Source organism: Pipra filicauda, unplaced genomic scaffold (assembly GCF_003945595.2).
Source record: "Pipra filicauda isolate LSUMZ 115617 unplaced genomic scaffold, ASM394559v2 scaffold34_size3990699_pilon, whole genome shotgun sequence".
NCBI lineage: Eukaryota > Metazoa > Chordata > Aves > Passeriformes > Pipridae > Pipra > Pipra filicauda.
The window spans coordinates 2,486,223-2,504,041 of record NW_024104476.1 but is presented as its reverse complement, the minus strand read 5'-3'; the positions used below and the strand labels follow the sequence as shown (position 1 = coordinate 2,504,041).

Below are 17,819 nucleotides of genomic sequence, written 5' to 3'. Positions count from 1 at the left end.
CCCACCAAGCATTACTAAGCCAAACAATCTATCTAAACAAGTTCTAAATTCTACTACCTCCTAAAGGAAAGAGAAAGGACAAGATTTAAAGAGTGAAATTCAGGCTCACAAACTGCAATGAGTGAATTCACAGATTTGTAAAGGCACAAAAATCAGTTAGGTGCCCAACTCTGAACAGCACTTGCAAAACATGTTTCTCAAATTTTATTCAGAACACAAGCAAAACATCAGTGTTTTGAAGATATTCTCAAACTGGAAAAATATAGTACAAGAATCAACTGTCTAACGGTCAAACAACTCTGCTGCTGAAACTATCCAGTGAAGCTGCCCATGTCTACATGATTTGAGTCTGGAGACAACACTTTAGGAATAGAAATTTAACAAGAGAGCAGCAGAGTGTGGGATATTAGAGTCACAGGTCCCTGCCTCTCCCCTAGCTGCCTAGAACAGGCATCTCCCTATTCCCATTGCTCAGCACCTCTCAAACCAAGCTCTGTTCCCTTAAAAATCCATCTATAAAAATCTCTTTTTTACATAATACTTCTTCAGTTGCTGAAAAGTTCTATTTCTGATGGAGACAGAAAATTTCAACAGGTAAACTGTGACTATGCGCACATCACATGTATACACTTTCAGTTAAGCTGTAAATGATATTCAGAGGGCTTAACTTTGTGCATCCTAACCTTTAGTTTGGTGCTTCATCCCATTATCTGTGTAAGCATATGCACACAGAACACCCAAGTAATTATTTGTTGTTTTGTAAAATTGTTAAATTTTCAATGAAGGCACAGAGAGTAGGAGACAGCGTAACGCCTCAAGGAGGGCAGCCAGCTCCACTGAATCAGGGTGCACCGCAACTATTTCTGTAAACCAGCAAAAGGACTAGCTCTGAAGGAGAAGGTGTGCTTTGATCAAAAGCACAATACAAATTTTACATACTACTTCCATAAGGCCAATTTTAATACTGAGGTGAACAGAAGGCCACAGTCAAGGCATTCTGGTTGGTTGCCTCCACGTGCAAAAGAATAGTCTGTCACTAAACACTACTTCATCATGAAACATGATAGTTAGGTATTTCTTGCATTTTACCTGCAGGACGGCAACACGGTCAGCTTGTCTTGTCTATAAAGGAAACTGAATTGGACTGGAAGTTGTGTGCAGTCAGTTAAACATAAACAACTGCATCTAAGGGCTATTTTAGGACCACAGTAAATCAACCTTTCTCCTGAGCTAATTTCTGCAAGCGCTTCACATCGCATTAATGGTAAATTATTCTAAACTGAGATTGAGCTATAAATTGACATTGAAAATTCTTCTACTATACATTTTGCCTGAAGCTTAGAAAATCATGATTTACTGAAAAAGAGAGATGAATACATAGTAAAAGATCAAATTCTTCTCATTGTTACAATCTTACAGTTTTTGCAGGAGTAAATGGGAACTGCTTCATGCATGTGGGGGCAAAAACCAGCAGCGATTTAATTAGATGAAACCTTGCAAGTAAAAGCTGACTTCAAATTTGATCAAAACAACTGTTTTCTCTTAATTTTGGACTGCTTAGATACCATCTCACCAACACAGAGTTGAGGAAGCAAGCAGAAGTTAAAAAGGAGGCTTACTGTACTACAAAAGATAAATCTAGATTAACCTGAACATACTGGCAAATTTATTGACACGACTTCTATAGAGAAAATGTCTCATTTGGAAAGAATCTCAAACAAAAATTCACTAACAGCATTGAAGAACTGTAAGAATTGTATTGCCCTGCAAATGTAAACCCTGGTCTCCTCTTAGCTAGTTCAAGAGCTGAAAAGCAAATTTAAAAAGTGAAATGTAAGAATAAATGGCTCAAGTTATTCATTTAAGTCCTTACTGAGGTCTCCCTGGTTTAGCAATCACAGATATCTGGTAAAAATCAAGCAAAACCCGCAAAGCACAGCAGAATGTTTTATGTCGTTGAAACACAAACCAGAAAGATTTTTCTTCCATTGCACAGTTATTAATATTCTATGCTTTCAAGGCACCCCTCTTCTGCAGATGTTGGCTATGCTTCCTTTTTCCTCTTAAATAATGGTAAAACAATAATACCATTAGGTGCCACTGGCTTTCATTAGTCTCTAACATTTAGCAACAACTACATTAAGATAATAAACAAGTCAATGCATGCTTTTTTTCTGTATGCACTCTTGGCTAATGTTTTCCAAAGGTACTCAAGGGTTAGTAGTCAACTCTCAAAGGATAATGACAACAGATACCCTTCTGTCATAATTCTTAAACCAAAGATCTGAATTTCTGATTAATCTGAAATTTCTATCATCTAATCTGTTTACCACCTCAATTCAGAGATTCTGGTTCATTGGTAACACTGTAGTTTATAAAGAAGTTCTAACTGGAATGATACTGAAGCAGTTGACTGCAACACTGCTTCTTGGCATCACTGAGACACAAAACATAGCACGAAGGAAATGGGATGAAAGAACACACAGCCTCTTTCTGCATTCTTTCAACAGAGCACGCCTGGGCACATTATTAACTACATACAAAAGAAGTCTGAAATATGAATCTACTAGTTTGTTACCTCTGGCTGAAGTCAACAGACTGACCAATGCAATGCATGTAAAGCAAATCTCATGCTTTAGCTATCTGCTAAAAATAAAAAAAATAAAATAAAATAAAATATTCTTCATATCGATGTTTAACTGCGAGTTTGTTCAGGGTTGTTTGGCTATTTAGTACTTTCCCCAGAAGTATTTGAGATAGGTCACAGCTAAGGAAGCAATACCAGATAGTAAAAGGAATCCTTTTCCTTAGATCCCTGCCTGGTATGTCTCGCTCATATGCTCAAACTCAAAATAATTACCCAATTTGCAATTGCAAGGAATATTTCATCTTGGTCAGATTACATAAGGAAAAGGAGAGGGGCTGTCCTGTTTGCTTCACTGGGGAAGGAAGGAAGTGGATGAAATGACAGAATGTGTTTGCACTTGCCCACAACCAAGAGCTCAGTTTACACGATGGGCTCAGCATGGCATGCAGAAATAAATTACTTGTCACTGCAGAGCAGAGGGCAGACCTTGGTAGAACCTATATGGTCCTGGGTTATCAGTGTTCAATACAAGCCAGTCTTCAGCACTATAAACTCCCATGTTAGGGGGATGACTGTTTGGTATCCCACGACAGAAAGTCATACTAGATAACCCTTCTAGCCTTAAGTTCTGTTACGTTTCAGCATTGTGGATGTACTGACATTTACAGGCATATCCATAAATCTGACACCAGTAAGCAATTTTCAATAATGTATTTTATTAATGCGTCACTGGAGTACCCAGTAAAAGCCCAGGTGGTCTTACCTACACTTTGCCAGAGTCTATTTAGAGCTGTAACTCTTACTATTCTGTAAGGGATTTGTTTTTAAATTATAGTTTTAAAAAGCACTCCATTAAATTCAAATGTATTTTAATAACTTTCTATAAATTGGTTGCATATTCTGGTGATAGCTCTGTGGTACTGTTTGTATTACTAAACAATGGAATAGAGCAAAGGAATGTGTATATTAGCAATGTTAATTAACCAATAAAAATAACAGAATTGCTGTGTAGATCTCTGGTAAGTTAACCCAGTAACCGGTTGTCACACTGAATATCTTAATTAAATCCACTAATCCTAAAACACTGCAGACAAAAGCAATCAATAAACGTGCACCAGCCAAGATGTGGCAAAATCTTTCCACATCACCACACACTCCCATTCTTCCACAGAGAGTTTCAATAGACAGTTCTTATATTTTCCCTAGAGCCAGGACAGCCTCCTTGTATGTGCAAACAGGTGACTGTGAGTTAAAGTGGGACTGATGTGACTGGTACTTGTCTATTCTTTGTCTAAACATCATTTGAATTATTACCATAGATGACACCAGCAAGAGGTGCCATCCAAAGACGTGTTAAACAGCCTTCCTTGTATTCCACCAAGCAGTTTCCCATCTCCTTTAACTAGGCAGCATCATTTTGTACCTGCCTGTGAACGCTCAAAAGTAACATTCCATACAAAATCAAAAGCTCAATCAATAAAACAGCACACCCTTTGACAAAATTTTTTTAATGGAAAACTCCCAGAGTAACTACTTCAGATTTAAGACAACTTCCTATCATATTTCACATACTATAAGAATAAAAAAAAAATTAAAAAAATTAGAAAGCAATAAAAATATCTATACTAATAAAGGCTTGTATCGACAGACTTCAAGCTAATACTACAACTGTAAAAAGCTTGAGAAATTACACATTAATAATAATTATGGTCCCAATCTGCACCACCTTTCAACACAAAAAAGGTAGCATTAAAAAAATTAGAGGTAAAAATAGATCTAATTGTTGAAGAGTTCTATATTACAGAGTTTAAACAGTTATTTTCTAACATTTAAGATCCTTTTTACACAACCCAAACCCAGGCTCTTAATGAGCATTTGTTTATCTCATCTTTATTTAAGCTATTTTTCAGTGCTAATTGATGGCATTTAACTTTCCTATATTTATTTTTCATCAAAAGAATAAAAACATAAAAAAACCTTGAAAACATAAAAATCCTCTACTGAATAGTTTTCCAAGATCATTATGGTATCTATAAATCTTCTTCAAAAAGTTAAAGGACAAATAGGAAATTCTATGATTCCGTTATCCAGCCTGCAGCTGCATTTTCCCCAAACCCTACACCCATCTATCAACAACTAATAGGTATGTATGTACAGAGTTACCAAGCTCTGTTTTGGCTGACTGATAGCTGATTCTTTATTAAGGCCCTATCATGCACACAAATACAGATACGCCTGCAGAAGCTTCTGCAGGCTACACAAGTATGCTCAATTTTTTTTTTTAAAATTCACCTTCTAGTTCCCTTGGAGGTAGGCAAGCGCTCTGAGCGGAGGTGAGCAGCAGAAAGAGAGCCATCAGTCTTTTACAAAAAAAAAAAACCTCAAGAAGTTTGAAGCTTGAGTCTTTTTTTTGACCTGTCTTATGCTTACGTGAAGCCCTACACACATTTCCACAGGGAATCCTGTCGTTTCAGACAAGTATAAATGAATAATGTCTGTTACGAGACAGTATTTTCTTCCATGAAAGCAGATACATAAAATATGGCATCAAGCTTCAGCAGAAAGTTTGGGCAAATAATCCCACGAACATAATGACAGATTATAAAGAAAGCTAAAAGGAAGTCAAGAGATCATATTTTCCTTCCCCCAAAGAGGTCTATTATACCTATATTACCCTTATTGCTCCAGTCAGGTGTTTGTTTCATCTGTTCTTAAAAGCTGATAGCGATTCCACAACTCCTCTGCTTCACTGTCGAGAGACGCTAAGGCCTTCAACAATTTCCAAGGTAAATCCCCCTTGTTCCAACTTAAACACATTATGTCTTGCTGTACACCCCAAGAACACACAAAACACTTTTACTTCCAACTCACAGCAGATGTTCCACACACTGGAAGATTTTCACGAACATCCCTCAGCCTTTCATTCTCTGGAGTAAATAACCCTAGCTTGGTAAATATTTTTCCATATACCATGTCAGATTTTCAAACCAGTTGATAGCTGTCATTTCCTCTCAGCTGATCCATCTCAACACACAGAACTCCAATAAAAGGCCTTATAAGTTCTGTGTGGGAAAGAATAATGATGCATGTTTTGCAGCTCAAAATATCTGCTTCCCGGCATGATGTACCTACTGACCCCCATCAGTATCACACTGTAGATTATCATAGATCCTCTTCTGCAAACTGACACTTATCCAACTATCTTGCACTTGAAAATCAGATTATTTTCTGGGCTGTTCTATTTTACTTGGTATAATTTCTCCAGGTTGTCAGAATGATTTTGAAACCCCATACTATTCTTCAATATATTTGCATTCCTCTCAGCTTGTTGCCTGCTACAAACTTAATAAACACCATCTATTCCATCACCTAGGTCACTAATGAAAAATAATGACTAAAACCAGTCAACCAGATTTATTACATCTGCAGCCCAGTGTAATTTCCTGGTTAGTGTTTCTACCCTATAAGCAATATAGTAAAAGGTTCTCAAAAACGACGATCTCTCCACCCCATGCCCTCACCCCACCAAGACAGATTTGCTGGTACAGCTTACTGGTAAAACTTGGCTTAAAAAAAAAAAGCCAACAAAGTTCTGACTTACAGAGCACTAATATAAAAGCTTTCTGGATTTAGATCAACATAGATATATTCTTGGTTCTTCTGACAGGCATTTCAATCATAAAAACAGCCATATTTTTAAATGTAAATTAAAACATTTTAAATGTCTCGTAGCAGTATCTAGGAGAGAAGTATTCTCACAAAATATGACAATGATCTATAGAAATTCATTTTCAGTAGCATCTTGATATTAAGAAGAACCACAGAGCAGGTGAGGCTGGGTCTCAAGGCCATACCTACACATGAATGTAGAATATGCCTGGTTTAATCTTGTTTCTATTACATGCTGTGTTGAAGTGGGATATAAGTCTAGTCACCTGACTGCAAAATAGTACCACATAGCAGAGGGGAAAAAACATTCCCAACGTCTATGTTCCCTGTACAACTTTTACAAAGGCACAGGAGAGCTTTTCCATTCAGGCTAGAACAGCAGGAGCTTGTTTCCAGCAGCATGCTCAGCCCCATGTCACAGATACCCGGAATAGCATGTTTGTCTCAAATACCATGCTCGCCTTCACTGCCTAGGGGCATGGCCACACTAAACATTCATGAGTGAAGCCGCTGGGATATGAGGAAATATGATTATATGCAATTACACTGCCTCTTGCACTGTTGCAGTCAACACACAATGAAATATAAAGTAAGAAACTCCAAAAACCTGTGTCAGCCTTTTAGAGTCATTTGCTTCCCATAGCAGTTATCTACCACCCTTTTCAGGCAAGCATGGCAATAATATGGATCCACTTATCCTCAGCACACTTTTTCACCTTTTCACATGCCTGTGAGAGCTGTCACAACACACCCTGTTGAACCTCACAGATCTAAGCTTGACTAGGTGGCTAGGAAAAAATACGGCAGAGAAGCAGAAACCCTACAATATTTGGGAGAAAGGGCAAGGGGACAGAGATGGCAGAGAAGAGCACATAGACAGCAGGAATATGTGCTAATGCCAGGTTGGCTGCTGCCACAACTCAATGAGCAAAAATTCTTTAAAGACTACACAGAGGCAGAACTCCTTGATTGGCTCTTATGGAACAGAATGGTATCATGTCAAAGCAACATTTTCCTTCTCCAAACCTACTGCCATCCTGCTGCCATCCATCCCCCCTCTCCTTTTCAGCCTGCCACAGAAGCCACCCACCTTCCTGCTGCCCAGACTTTTGGCTGAAGTAACCTATTCTGTTTCTGCAAGCTCCAGTCTCTCACTGAGCCATCAACCCCGCCTTAAGTACTGCACATGCTGCCTGCCCCTCAATTTAGTCCCAAGAGCCACCACCATCCTCCCATACACAAAGCACTTGGCAAACAGGTTCTTGGTATGCCTATCTCCATACGAAAACTACATCTACATGAACGAGTTCTGCAAGCCTAAACCTGGCTCAGGATCCCTGTCCCAGGTCTCAACTTCTCTTCCTCAGAGAACATATCTGCAGGTAAGGTGCATGGTTTTACGCAGAGGCTGAAAATACAAAGAGATGGAAAACCTCCAGCAAAACGGAAATGTGTCAAGAAGTCCATTCACATGACCCATAACTCCCACGGGGAAGGGAGGCAGATACTACGATGGAGGAACGTTAACAGGGCCCAGACATTTTAGGCAGAGACAGAACTGGTAGTAGATGCAAAAATGGCCACAGCCACAAACATAACACCGTATGTTCACCAAAAAAAAAAAAAAAAAGGGAAAAAAAGAAATAGCCAACTTAGCTATAGAGCAGGCAACAGAGACCCTGCTGCCACTCTGTCATCTGCCTGCTTTAAAACTTCTGTCTATGGACACATAACTGCAGATAACAAATATACTAATGTCCATTATGATAAGCAACAATACTGGTTTAGAATACTGACAGTAGTAAAAAATGTTCAAGTCTGTTTTTCATAGGAAAGAGGGAGGGGAAAGAAGACTTCCCCTCCTCCTCTGAGACAAAACAGAAGTGGCTCATTGGGATTTCATGATCTTCACTCATGACATCTGTAGAAAGTCAGCCTCTACTTTATATAATGGAATGGCAGTAATACTGCAAGTTTCAAAGGGAAAATCAGTAATGCCAGAATGCATGACAGCAGACGCAGGGCAGGGCAGGCAGATTTCTAATGTTTGGCATTAGAATACGGGTCATATTACTGCTACTACAGGAACAAATATATTGCACAGAAATCTGAGTGCCTCTTTTCTTAAGGTAAAACCAAACATTTATTTGTAGTCTCTACCTCACTGTTGACCTCCACCAAAAAAAACAACCAAACAAACAAATAAACAAGCAAACAAAAAAAACCAACTTATTACAATTCGTTAAGCAGAGCGCAGGTTCATCAAGCCATCATGTAATCTGCCCAGAGCCCAACCATGGCCCCAATCCTACAGAAGCTAAATGTCTGCAAGCAAGAAATTGCACAGCCTCGAAAAGACCTCTCTGTAGATTAAGAAGTTATTCAAATCTTTGTAGCATCAATGCAAAAAAAAATCAATTCATCAATACAGCATACAGCAGCCTATATCTTGCAATTCGTGAGGACAACTCCTTTGTGACAATTCTTTTTGACAAATTTCAGATATTACTTAACTTAAAACTGGACTTCCCGAAATTAATGGCACTGGGGGAAAAAAGAGTGTACAAGGCGCTGTTTCAGTATATCAGATTTTCAAGGTTTACTATTAAAAATTCAAGCTGTGTTGACTAGCAGTGATTAGCCACAATGTTCTTCTGCCAGTTTTCTCAATGCATAAATACTTTCTTAGGCAGCAGAGTAAAAGAGGTGGTTATATGGTCATTTGTTCTTTTTGTGTTTTATTTTGCAGAATAAAATCAAAGAGAAAGAATTTTACTCGCTGGCAATGCAATGTCTGTTCACAAAACAAACAAGAGGACACAGCCAATGCTAATTTAAGAATGTTAATATGCATCTATCACATTTGCCACTGACAGTCAGAACTGACCACACAGTTACCTCATTCATAAAATAAGTTACCCCTAGACCCCACCCTGCTGCTCAAACATCACTACTCCCTTGCCTCAGCAGCTCACATTTCCAGCCATTAAACTCCCCTACCACTTTCTATATGCTCTTGCTATATATCCTTTGCTGCTTCTATGCACACAGAAACACTGCAAACACCACTAATTGCATGTTCAACAAGTAATGAGGATACGAGAACAGAACCCAAAGACACAGAGGGAGCAGTTCAGTGAAAAAGTCCGCAAGCAGAAAAGGCTGCTCAGGGGAGCATGGGACTGACACGTGGGGAACAGTAGGATAGCCAATTTGTCAGACCTCCATCCCATTACTCTTTTCTTGCCTTGTTTTGCCTGATTGACTGTTCAAGTTTTAGTAGTGAACTGGTAAGATTTTTACTGCTATTTCTTTGTAGAGATTCAGTTATTTTAGCACCTTGGCACCTGTTTTCACATCACCAGCAGTCCACTAGCGATGAGATCTGTCCCTCAAACCAGGCTGAACCTCGTGCTATAAAATAATTATTTGCATGTATAAAAATATTTTAAACTATTGTACTGCATGAACATTTTTCAATTTAGGCAAAGCATGTAGGCACCCAGATACTTAATTCTCTTTGCTTCCACCAAGCATCATGTGACACCCCCATCCTGAAATTCTGCAACATGCCTACAGAACTATGGCTTGACCCTATAGGCTGATTTAATTTTGCTTTTTCCCTGTGGCTTAAGTCTGATCAGAGTTTTGATAAAGAACTACTTAAGATTATTTTTCATTCTTGACCCTGTCCCGTCCTTGCCTAAGTAGTTGAAACAAAATTCCAACCGGGCACAGCACACTCAGTGTGCTGTGGAGAAGCACAGTATCTGGTCACTTTACATTACTTAGATACCACAGCACTCATAGAACAACAGCAGATAAATACCACATTATACAATTAAGCTTTAAAGCATGACCACCTCATTTTCTAGGCATCAATCCTCCAGGGAGATTGCTATTTGAAAAATTTGGTTATGTATTTGAATAGTTTTCAAATACACAAAAAAAGTCAGCACCAGCACCATCTGACTTTTTTTTCCATGTATAGATAAAGGCTGTGTGCATGCACACACACAGATGAGCATGAATTTAATAGTTAAAGGGTATCACAAAGCTTTAAAATACTCACAATTAGTATATGTAATCTTTCACTGAAAAGGGACAAGATGAATTACATTGAAATAGATCATTCCTTTCTCTAACATGTGATGTGATAAATCAGAGGACATAACTGTATAAAATCCACACATATACTAGTAAAATCTGAGTTAAGAGACAACTGCAGATACAAGTAATAATATTAATATTGGTGTAAATGAAGCAGGGATGCAAGCACCAAAAAGACCCATCAAAACAAGATTAAACAGAATGACCTATACTGATAGCCAAGGACACAACTAACAGCAATAAAATACCGAGGGATGTGTTGTTTACACCGAAATCAGGCCTGTGCTCTCCACAGCACAGACGACTTATCTGCAGAAGACTCCACACTGACTGACAACAGGAAGGTGGCAACAAGGCTACCCAGCACACTGTACATGCCACTACTCCACCTGTTAGCCCAATACAACTTTAAAAGAAGGAAACACAGACAATGGGCAGCAGACTTGCAAAAACATGTATGGAGGCTGAAGTAAGCAAGATTGTGAGGGAAAAGAAACATGTCACAGTAACTGTTGGCTCCTAAATCATATAAAAGACATAATCAAATTTTTCTTTGTCAATCACAAGGAACCCAAGAGATGCAGGGGAAAAAAAATTCAACTCAGTGACAGCAGTAGAAAACCCCCGAAAGGTAAGGACAGAAATAATGCTGGTAACAACACTAAATACGCATTTTAAGAATCAAACATGGGCTATGGAATGTATCTCTCAGGGCACAATCCATCCATATTAGAACAGAGAAATTCATTACTTGGCAACAATATTTAATCTATGCCATTCTCCAAATTTAAGATAACAGGTCACCTATAAACATATCCAATTTTTTATTATATAGAAATCTATGTGCACACAGAAACTGTCAATCGAATACCAGTTTTGTCCTTAGAGCCTTAGAGCTCTTCTCTTTGTTTTTCTTAAGCATTGTAGGCACGATCTCATAATTCCATTCCACTCCATCCCACTTTTCCCTAAGGGGAACTGACAGTCCGTATTTTTCACTGATAAAAAACTTGCTTACGAAACTGTTTGTAACTTTCTTGAAACTTATTTAATCAAGTGCCTAAGCAAGAAGTGGCTTTAACTAGTGTTCCTCTTGAATTCTTGGCTGGTCACAATCTTATGTTGCTGTTATCCAAGGATATCAGCTGTTTCACTGTAATGTATAAATTAAGTTTAATGAAAATTCCGTGAACTACTTTGACATTTCCACAGAAGCAAGCAGATTACATAAGTGCTGGTACTGAACCTGAGTCCATATTTTATAATTACTGAAATTATTTTCAGAAATGTCAGGAGAAGGACAGATGCAGCAAAAATAAATACATAAAAGAGGTCCTCTCCAAATTAAACTGAAATTGAAAAAAATTAACAAAAGAAGACAGAAAGATAACAGATTTAGTCTGGAAAAGTCAGGTATTTTACTTCTAGGGTAGGTACTTTAACCATGGAAGCTCTAAATAAAGGAGAAACTGCCTCTAGTCACTCATTTCTTTTATGTGTTTCTGTTTCTGACAGCTCCTCTCCACCTCAGAGAAGCCCAATTAATTTGTTTTTAGGAGAAGAGCATTTTAAACCAGAATGTACCTACTCAAAGCTAAGTTTAATTTTTGTGCCACAACCTTTGAGTTCATGCCCTGTCTCTCTCCTGTTTTTATTTTGCTGAACTCTGTGGGTATGGTAAGGAAACAAATCAGGATAAGGATCACTCATGCCTTAATTCAGTGATGGAAACTCACCTGCTTTAACTCCACCATGCACTGAGAGATCATCTCTGGTTACCTACTTCAGCTAGATACACTCTGAATGTCTAAAGCATAGTGATCTGTAGATGTTATCAGACATTCCCTGGTTCATCAGAGAATTTGCATGCTTCAAAAACAGACAACAGCAACACTTAATTCTGATCAAATTAAATCTGTATTTCTGAGTCTGGCTTAACATTAAACATAAATGTCTTCCTTGGTATCTGGAAGTGTTTGGTGAAAATAACAAATCAGTAAAAATATCTAACAAGATATAAATAATCCATCTCCACAGTGGCAGTGTGCAAAAATGTACTTCAGTATAATCTTCTAATGGACTTGAAAGTGGGATACTAACAGCCGTGCAGATTTACAATCATGTTAAGCTTATATAAAGTCAGTTTTGCTACTGGAGACAGCCTGAGAGAAAGCTCCCAGATATTCATTCTGCCTCCATGCCATCACAACCCGCTGCCAGAAGGGCATTTGTGCAGCTGGGCAGTTAAACATGCTGAAGAACCTGCATGAAGCAAGGTGCAACCAGGATCAGTTCTGCCTGTGTCCACTGGACCACTCGTGCCAGCACAGCCAGGGCATGCTCTGAGCACGGAAAACTTCACTTCTTTCTCAACCACCACCTTTATGTCTGTTTATGCCAACTATGCTAAGGTTGCTCACCCCTGAATCAGCAATACTTGTCCTGTCAAAAGCTGCATCCTTGGCATGCCACTGGCTCTGAAGCTCCAGAATACAGTGTGTTGTGCCTCCCTGGAGCCATTCAGGACCTCTAGATGTTTTTCACAATGAAAATATAGGACTTTTCACATTTTGAAATTCAGTCTTCGTGTCAACATGCATAAAACGTGCAAATACAGCAGCCAACATGGCCCATGCACACCACCTCTGATGCCACAGCCATTGTTAACCTCAGCACTGTGAGCCCTGTTAAACAAGACAGCAGTATCAAAGATACTTTAAAATACCATCTGCGGAAACCTAAGCACTTTAATAACTAGATATGATTATGCTGACAAGGAGCTATTTCTTTACTATACTTTAATAAAGTCTCAGCAACGTTACAGAAGGTGCACTTACATCTCAGTGATCAGCCACAACAATATATATGTGAATGCAATTGAGGTGACTACACTGTAGTCATTTTTCAAATTCAGAGAAAAATATCTAATAAGATTCAATGTCAAACATCCTAGCAAGAGTAAGCAAGGCCAAGTTTCAAGAGCCACTTTCTGCTCTGGCTGAAGTCAACAGGAGTTTAGCCATTAACTTTAAAAGAGTCTGTCTTCTGCCCACACAACAGTTTCAGGTTAATATAAAGTACCAAGGACACCAAAAGAAGGCACCAAAAACCATTTTCCTTAACGGTTTTTTCACTCTGTCATTCCAATAATCAAATATTTGATGTGAAATTAGTTTTATATTTTCTTGATTTTTCCTAATTAATAGGTTTGCTTATTGTCTAAGATTTCTTATGCATCAGAACCTAAAACACGAGTCTTTTCCTAGACAGTAGATATCCTATGAAGTACAGGCTTCTGGTATGCCATTTAAGTCAGAACAGCAGAGCACTTAAATCCACTTTCCCAGCAGTTAGTTTCAGTTATTCACATACCCAACCTTACTATCACCAAAAGCTACACAGAAATAGCAAGTTGAAACCGAGTAACTAGTCCCTTGTGCCAGAGCTTAGCATTTTGTTCACAATGTGTTGTCACACTAACACAAGCTTATTCACGTACAGAGATTGTCTTGTAGTACTAAAGCACTTTTGAAAGAAAGTAGTAAGTGAACAGAGTTTGTTTCTTAAGACATGTTGCTTTGTTCATAGCCCAATACTTTCTCAACAAATTACTAATAGAAAACAAGAAAATAAGACATACAAATAAAAAATACACGCTTTCAAACCAAACAGCTCAAAACTACTGGAAAATCAAATCCAAGGTACAGAAATTGTACAGATACAATTAAACCCAGTATATGAATACATATTATCATAACTAAGTAACAATTTATACAAGAATATACAGTCTTTACGTCCATAATCAAAACAGTAGCTTAACAATCCTATACGTTCAGTAGAACTCATCTATTCTTTGTTCCTACCTTTTCATCCACAGGACTGTTCACAGAATTTCTTAAGGAAACAGTTCTACTTTCATGATACATGTATTTGATATCATTCATAAAGAAATCAGATTTCTTCCTTGATTTTTAACAAGAAAAATCTTCAATACGAAACAAAAACTTGAACGTAAGAACTTTTTGTCACTTTGAAAATCCCTCACATAGCTCCTCTAAAAGACAGGCATAAAAGGGTGACTGCACAATCCTCAGTTTTTCATTTACAATCTTCATTTCTTTCCAGGTATTCTAAGGCAGATCAAACACCACACTTAACCTCCATTTTAACTGTCCTGAGAAGAAGACTAGCCCACTCTAAAATCATAAAAACCATGTACTATACTGTGAGCACAATACAGAAAAACTTCATGTACTTACAAACTTCCTCTTCTTGGAAGGCTCAACTCTTTCTGCAACAGAAAAAAAAAGTTACAGTGTATTAGGAATAAAACATTTCAATTGGAAGTGGCCTTTTTAAGAAAAGTACTGTAATCCTGTCATCCCACTAGTAGCAGAGAGACAGAAGACGTGTTGTGGCAACAATAAAAGATTATATATATTTTACATGTACCACCTTCTACTCTTATTTGAAATATTATCATTAGCAATTGGAAAAGTCTAGGCCTTTTTGTAGCAGCAATATTAAAATATTTCAGGCAATAGATATTATGGAAAAGCCTTACAGTCAGCTATGATGCACTGGTAACACTACTAAAATTTGCAAGAGTCAGTGACAAAGATATACTAAGTTCTTTCTAACACTGATCATTTGCAAAAGTTGTTAACAACAGGATCACAAGCTAAATAGATGACCATCACCACCAAGCTTTCTATACTATGTTCTTTAAGACAAAAAAGATGAAGTACATAACAGTTTTGTCCACTATAAATAATTATAATTGATTACAATCTTCTACAAAGTACTAGCATAACAACAGAAACACTGTTGTTAAACATTTCTAAAACTCTTGCTGAGAACAATTAACAACTAACTACTTTTCATGTGACTGGCCAGATACCTCGATGTCAAATGGAAATTACAAACAAACATTTTACTGTTATTTTAGCTTGGAAGAAAGCCATGAGATCCATAAAGTTTTGCCCATCAGAAACAAGCAAAATATATACACCCACAAGTAGATTATCTTCTATTGTATAAATCACAGAATAGCTGAGGCTGGAAGATCCTCTGGAGATCCTCTGGTCTAACCTGTTCACAGGAGGGCCTATTGCAACAGCTTACTCAAAATTACATCCAGTTGGGATTTGAATATCTGTAAAGATGGACACTCCAAAACCTCTCCAAGCAATCTGCTGCAGTGTTCCACCACCCTCCTTTTTTTTATTTCTCACATGAATTTATATTCTGAAAGCTAATTAGTTAAGTTGTCTTTGCAATCATGCCAAGCAGGGGATATCAACTACATTCAAACAAAGGGACAACTTGTCTGACATAGAGGTCATACAGTCAAGATACATGTGAAGTTGAAGAGCATCATGAAAGACAAGGCTGCATATGAGAATGGTTCAAGTTATATGGATGGATGCATTTACTCCTTTTACTGCACTCTTTTATATTTCTTTACAGTAACCTCAAAAAAGGATGTTGTAAAGTTTCTACTCAGTTTCCATTCAATAAGTTATCAAAGGGAATAATTGCAAAACTGTTCCAAAAGTAGATACGTACATGAACTCTGTGTAAGTGTGCACACACAATTATTTCACACAGCAAAGAAAGTAAAGTTATAGGTATTGATCAGAAAACATGTATGAAAATACAATCAAATGGACAAAAATAGTTCAGCCAGGCACCCTAGAAAAGGCCATAGGGGAATAAATAATTATGTATTCTTTAGAGAATTTTAAATGGTGTGCAGTAAATAAAGCCGGGGCTGCTAAATGAACGATAAGGCCTAAAATATCAAGTAGCTGTTCAATTCCTGAGCACCGCCTATCCTGTTCACTGAATGAGGCAGGAAAAAATAGTGTGAAACAATGCAATTAGAGATCACAACGCAAAGGCAAAGGAGAGCAGAATTAGGGACCTTGGTAACAAATTCTAGCACTTCCTAGGAAGTTCCAGCAACTGTTCAGAATCTGCATTTTAAAACAACACCTTTTAGCATGACAGAAGCTTATATACACAAGAACAGTTACACCTGCACACAGTATCGCATTATAAAGCTAATTGCCCTAAATTTAAAACGTCACACTCATCAGGAACAAAATGTAACTGCAAGTTAGAACCCACATACTTCCCTTGGTATTTTTTCCTTGAATATTTACAATGTCATTGTGTTCAATTTCTAACACAAAAATTTACTTGTAATGCTAGGCACTGTCATACTGCAGCAGACAATGCTTGTGGAAAAACTGCCAAAATGTATAAGCAAGAATTATCCATGGGTTTGCGTTGCAATATGTACTTTTAATTTGTTTCCTATTAATCAGATTTTTTTTTGTTTTGTTCAATCAGGTTGTTTTGGTTGTAGTTCATCATTATAACAGCACAGCAAATGACAGATACTGCCTTCTGTAGACACCTGAAGTCACATTAATCTCGTCGCATTCTCACGCATGCCATACTGAAGCATTACTTTTGACTGCAGAATAAGGCTCCAAAAGATTATTGACTCACTGATAAAGATGTTAAAAACTGCCAAGATCACCCCATATGAAGTAAAAAATAAGCAAAACCTTAAGTATGTAATTCATACAGGATGATTTAGAAAACATTTTATTTCTAAGGCTGGATTTTGAAACAATATACATATAAACAAATGAAGGACAGAAATAAAAGAAACGTCTTTCCTGGATAAGATCTCTATCCTCATTTTTCTTATATGTCATAGCAATGATATTAAAATTAAAGGTCACTTCTCTCATGCTTCTCCAGCTGGAGTGTCTCCAAGAAAAAAAAAAGAATCTGAAATGTAGTAAACAGAAGCTTCATTTTCTGTCTCAGATCAGCTTGAATTATTACAGCTTCTACATGATTTTTCTAGTTTCACTTAGGACTCACCTGCCTCAAAGATTTTTTCACAACCTGAAGGAATTAACAGATTATCAGCTGTGTCAGTACAGGCCTTCTCGCTCCTAATGAGCGAGATGCTAGCTTTGTAATAGTACAGCACAGCTCCACAACTGGATCTACACAAAACAGTTGGGAAAAGCATAAACAAGCTCTACATGGGGCTAGCCAATAGCTTAGATTAGAGAAATCATTTATTTCCTAGGTATATAAACACCATCCATTCTAAAAACCTAAAGATGCCACTTTTACCCTGTTACCTAGCTGTTTTACTCACAGCCATTGAAAATGAACTATACCACACCAAAAATCACCAAGTTCTTAAGGGTTGCAACACTCTGGCTCAGATCTCAGTTAAACTGCAAGTGACCCACAACAACTGGCATTACAGCGTTTCCTTTCTGAAAGCCTCAACTGAAGGCCCAAAAGACCTGTCTGTCCTAGTTCTGCTGCCCAGCATCCAACACATGCAGACTGCTTAAGGTAAAATTTAGCAGGGTCAGGACCTTCAGATCACCTACTTAGCAAGCAAGCACCTGGG

General features: G+C 37.8%; 1 protein-coding gene across 6 annotated transcripts in view; it reads right to left on the bottom strand.

Annotated features, from left to right (window-relative positions):
• Positions 1-17,819, bottom strand: part of MAST4 (microtubule associated serine/threonine kinase family member 4) — a 293,188-nt gene that overhangs the window by 132,773 nt on the left and 142,596 nt on the right. For all 6 annotated transcript variants that reach the window (XM_027732346.2, XM_039384378.1, XM_039384380.1 and 3 more), the window contains one exon: positions 14,626-14,657. In XM_027732346.2, coding sequence (XP_027588147.2) covers positions 14,626-14,657 — 32 coding nt within the window. The remainder of the gene's footprint in view (positions 1-14,625; positions 14,658-17,819) is intronic.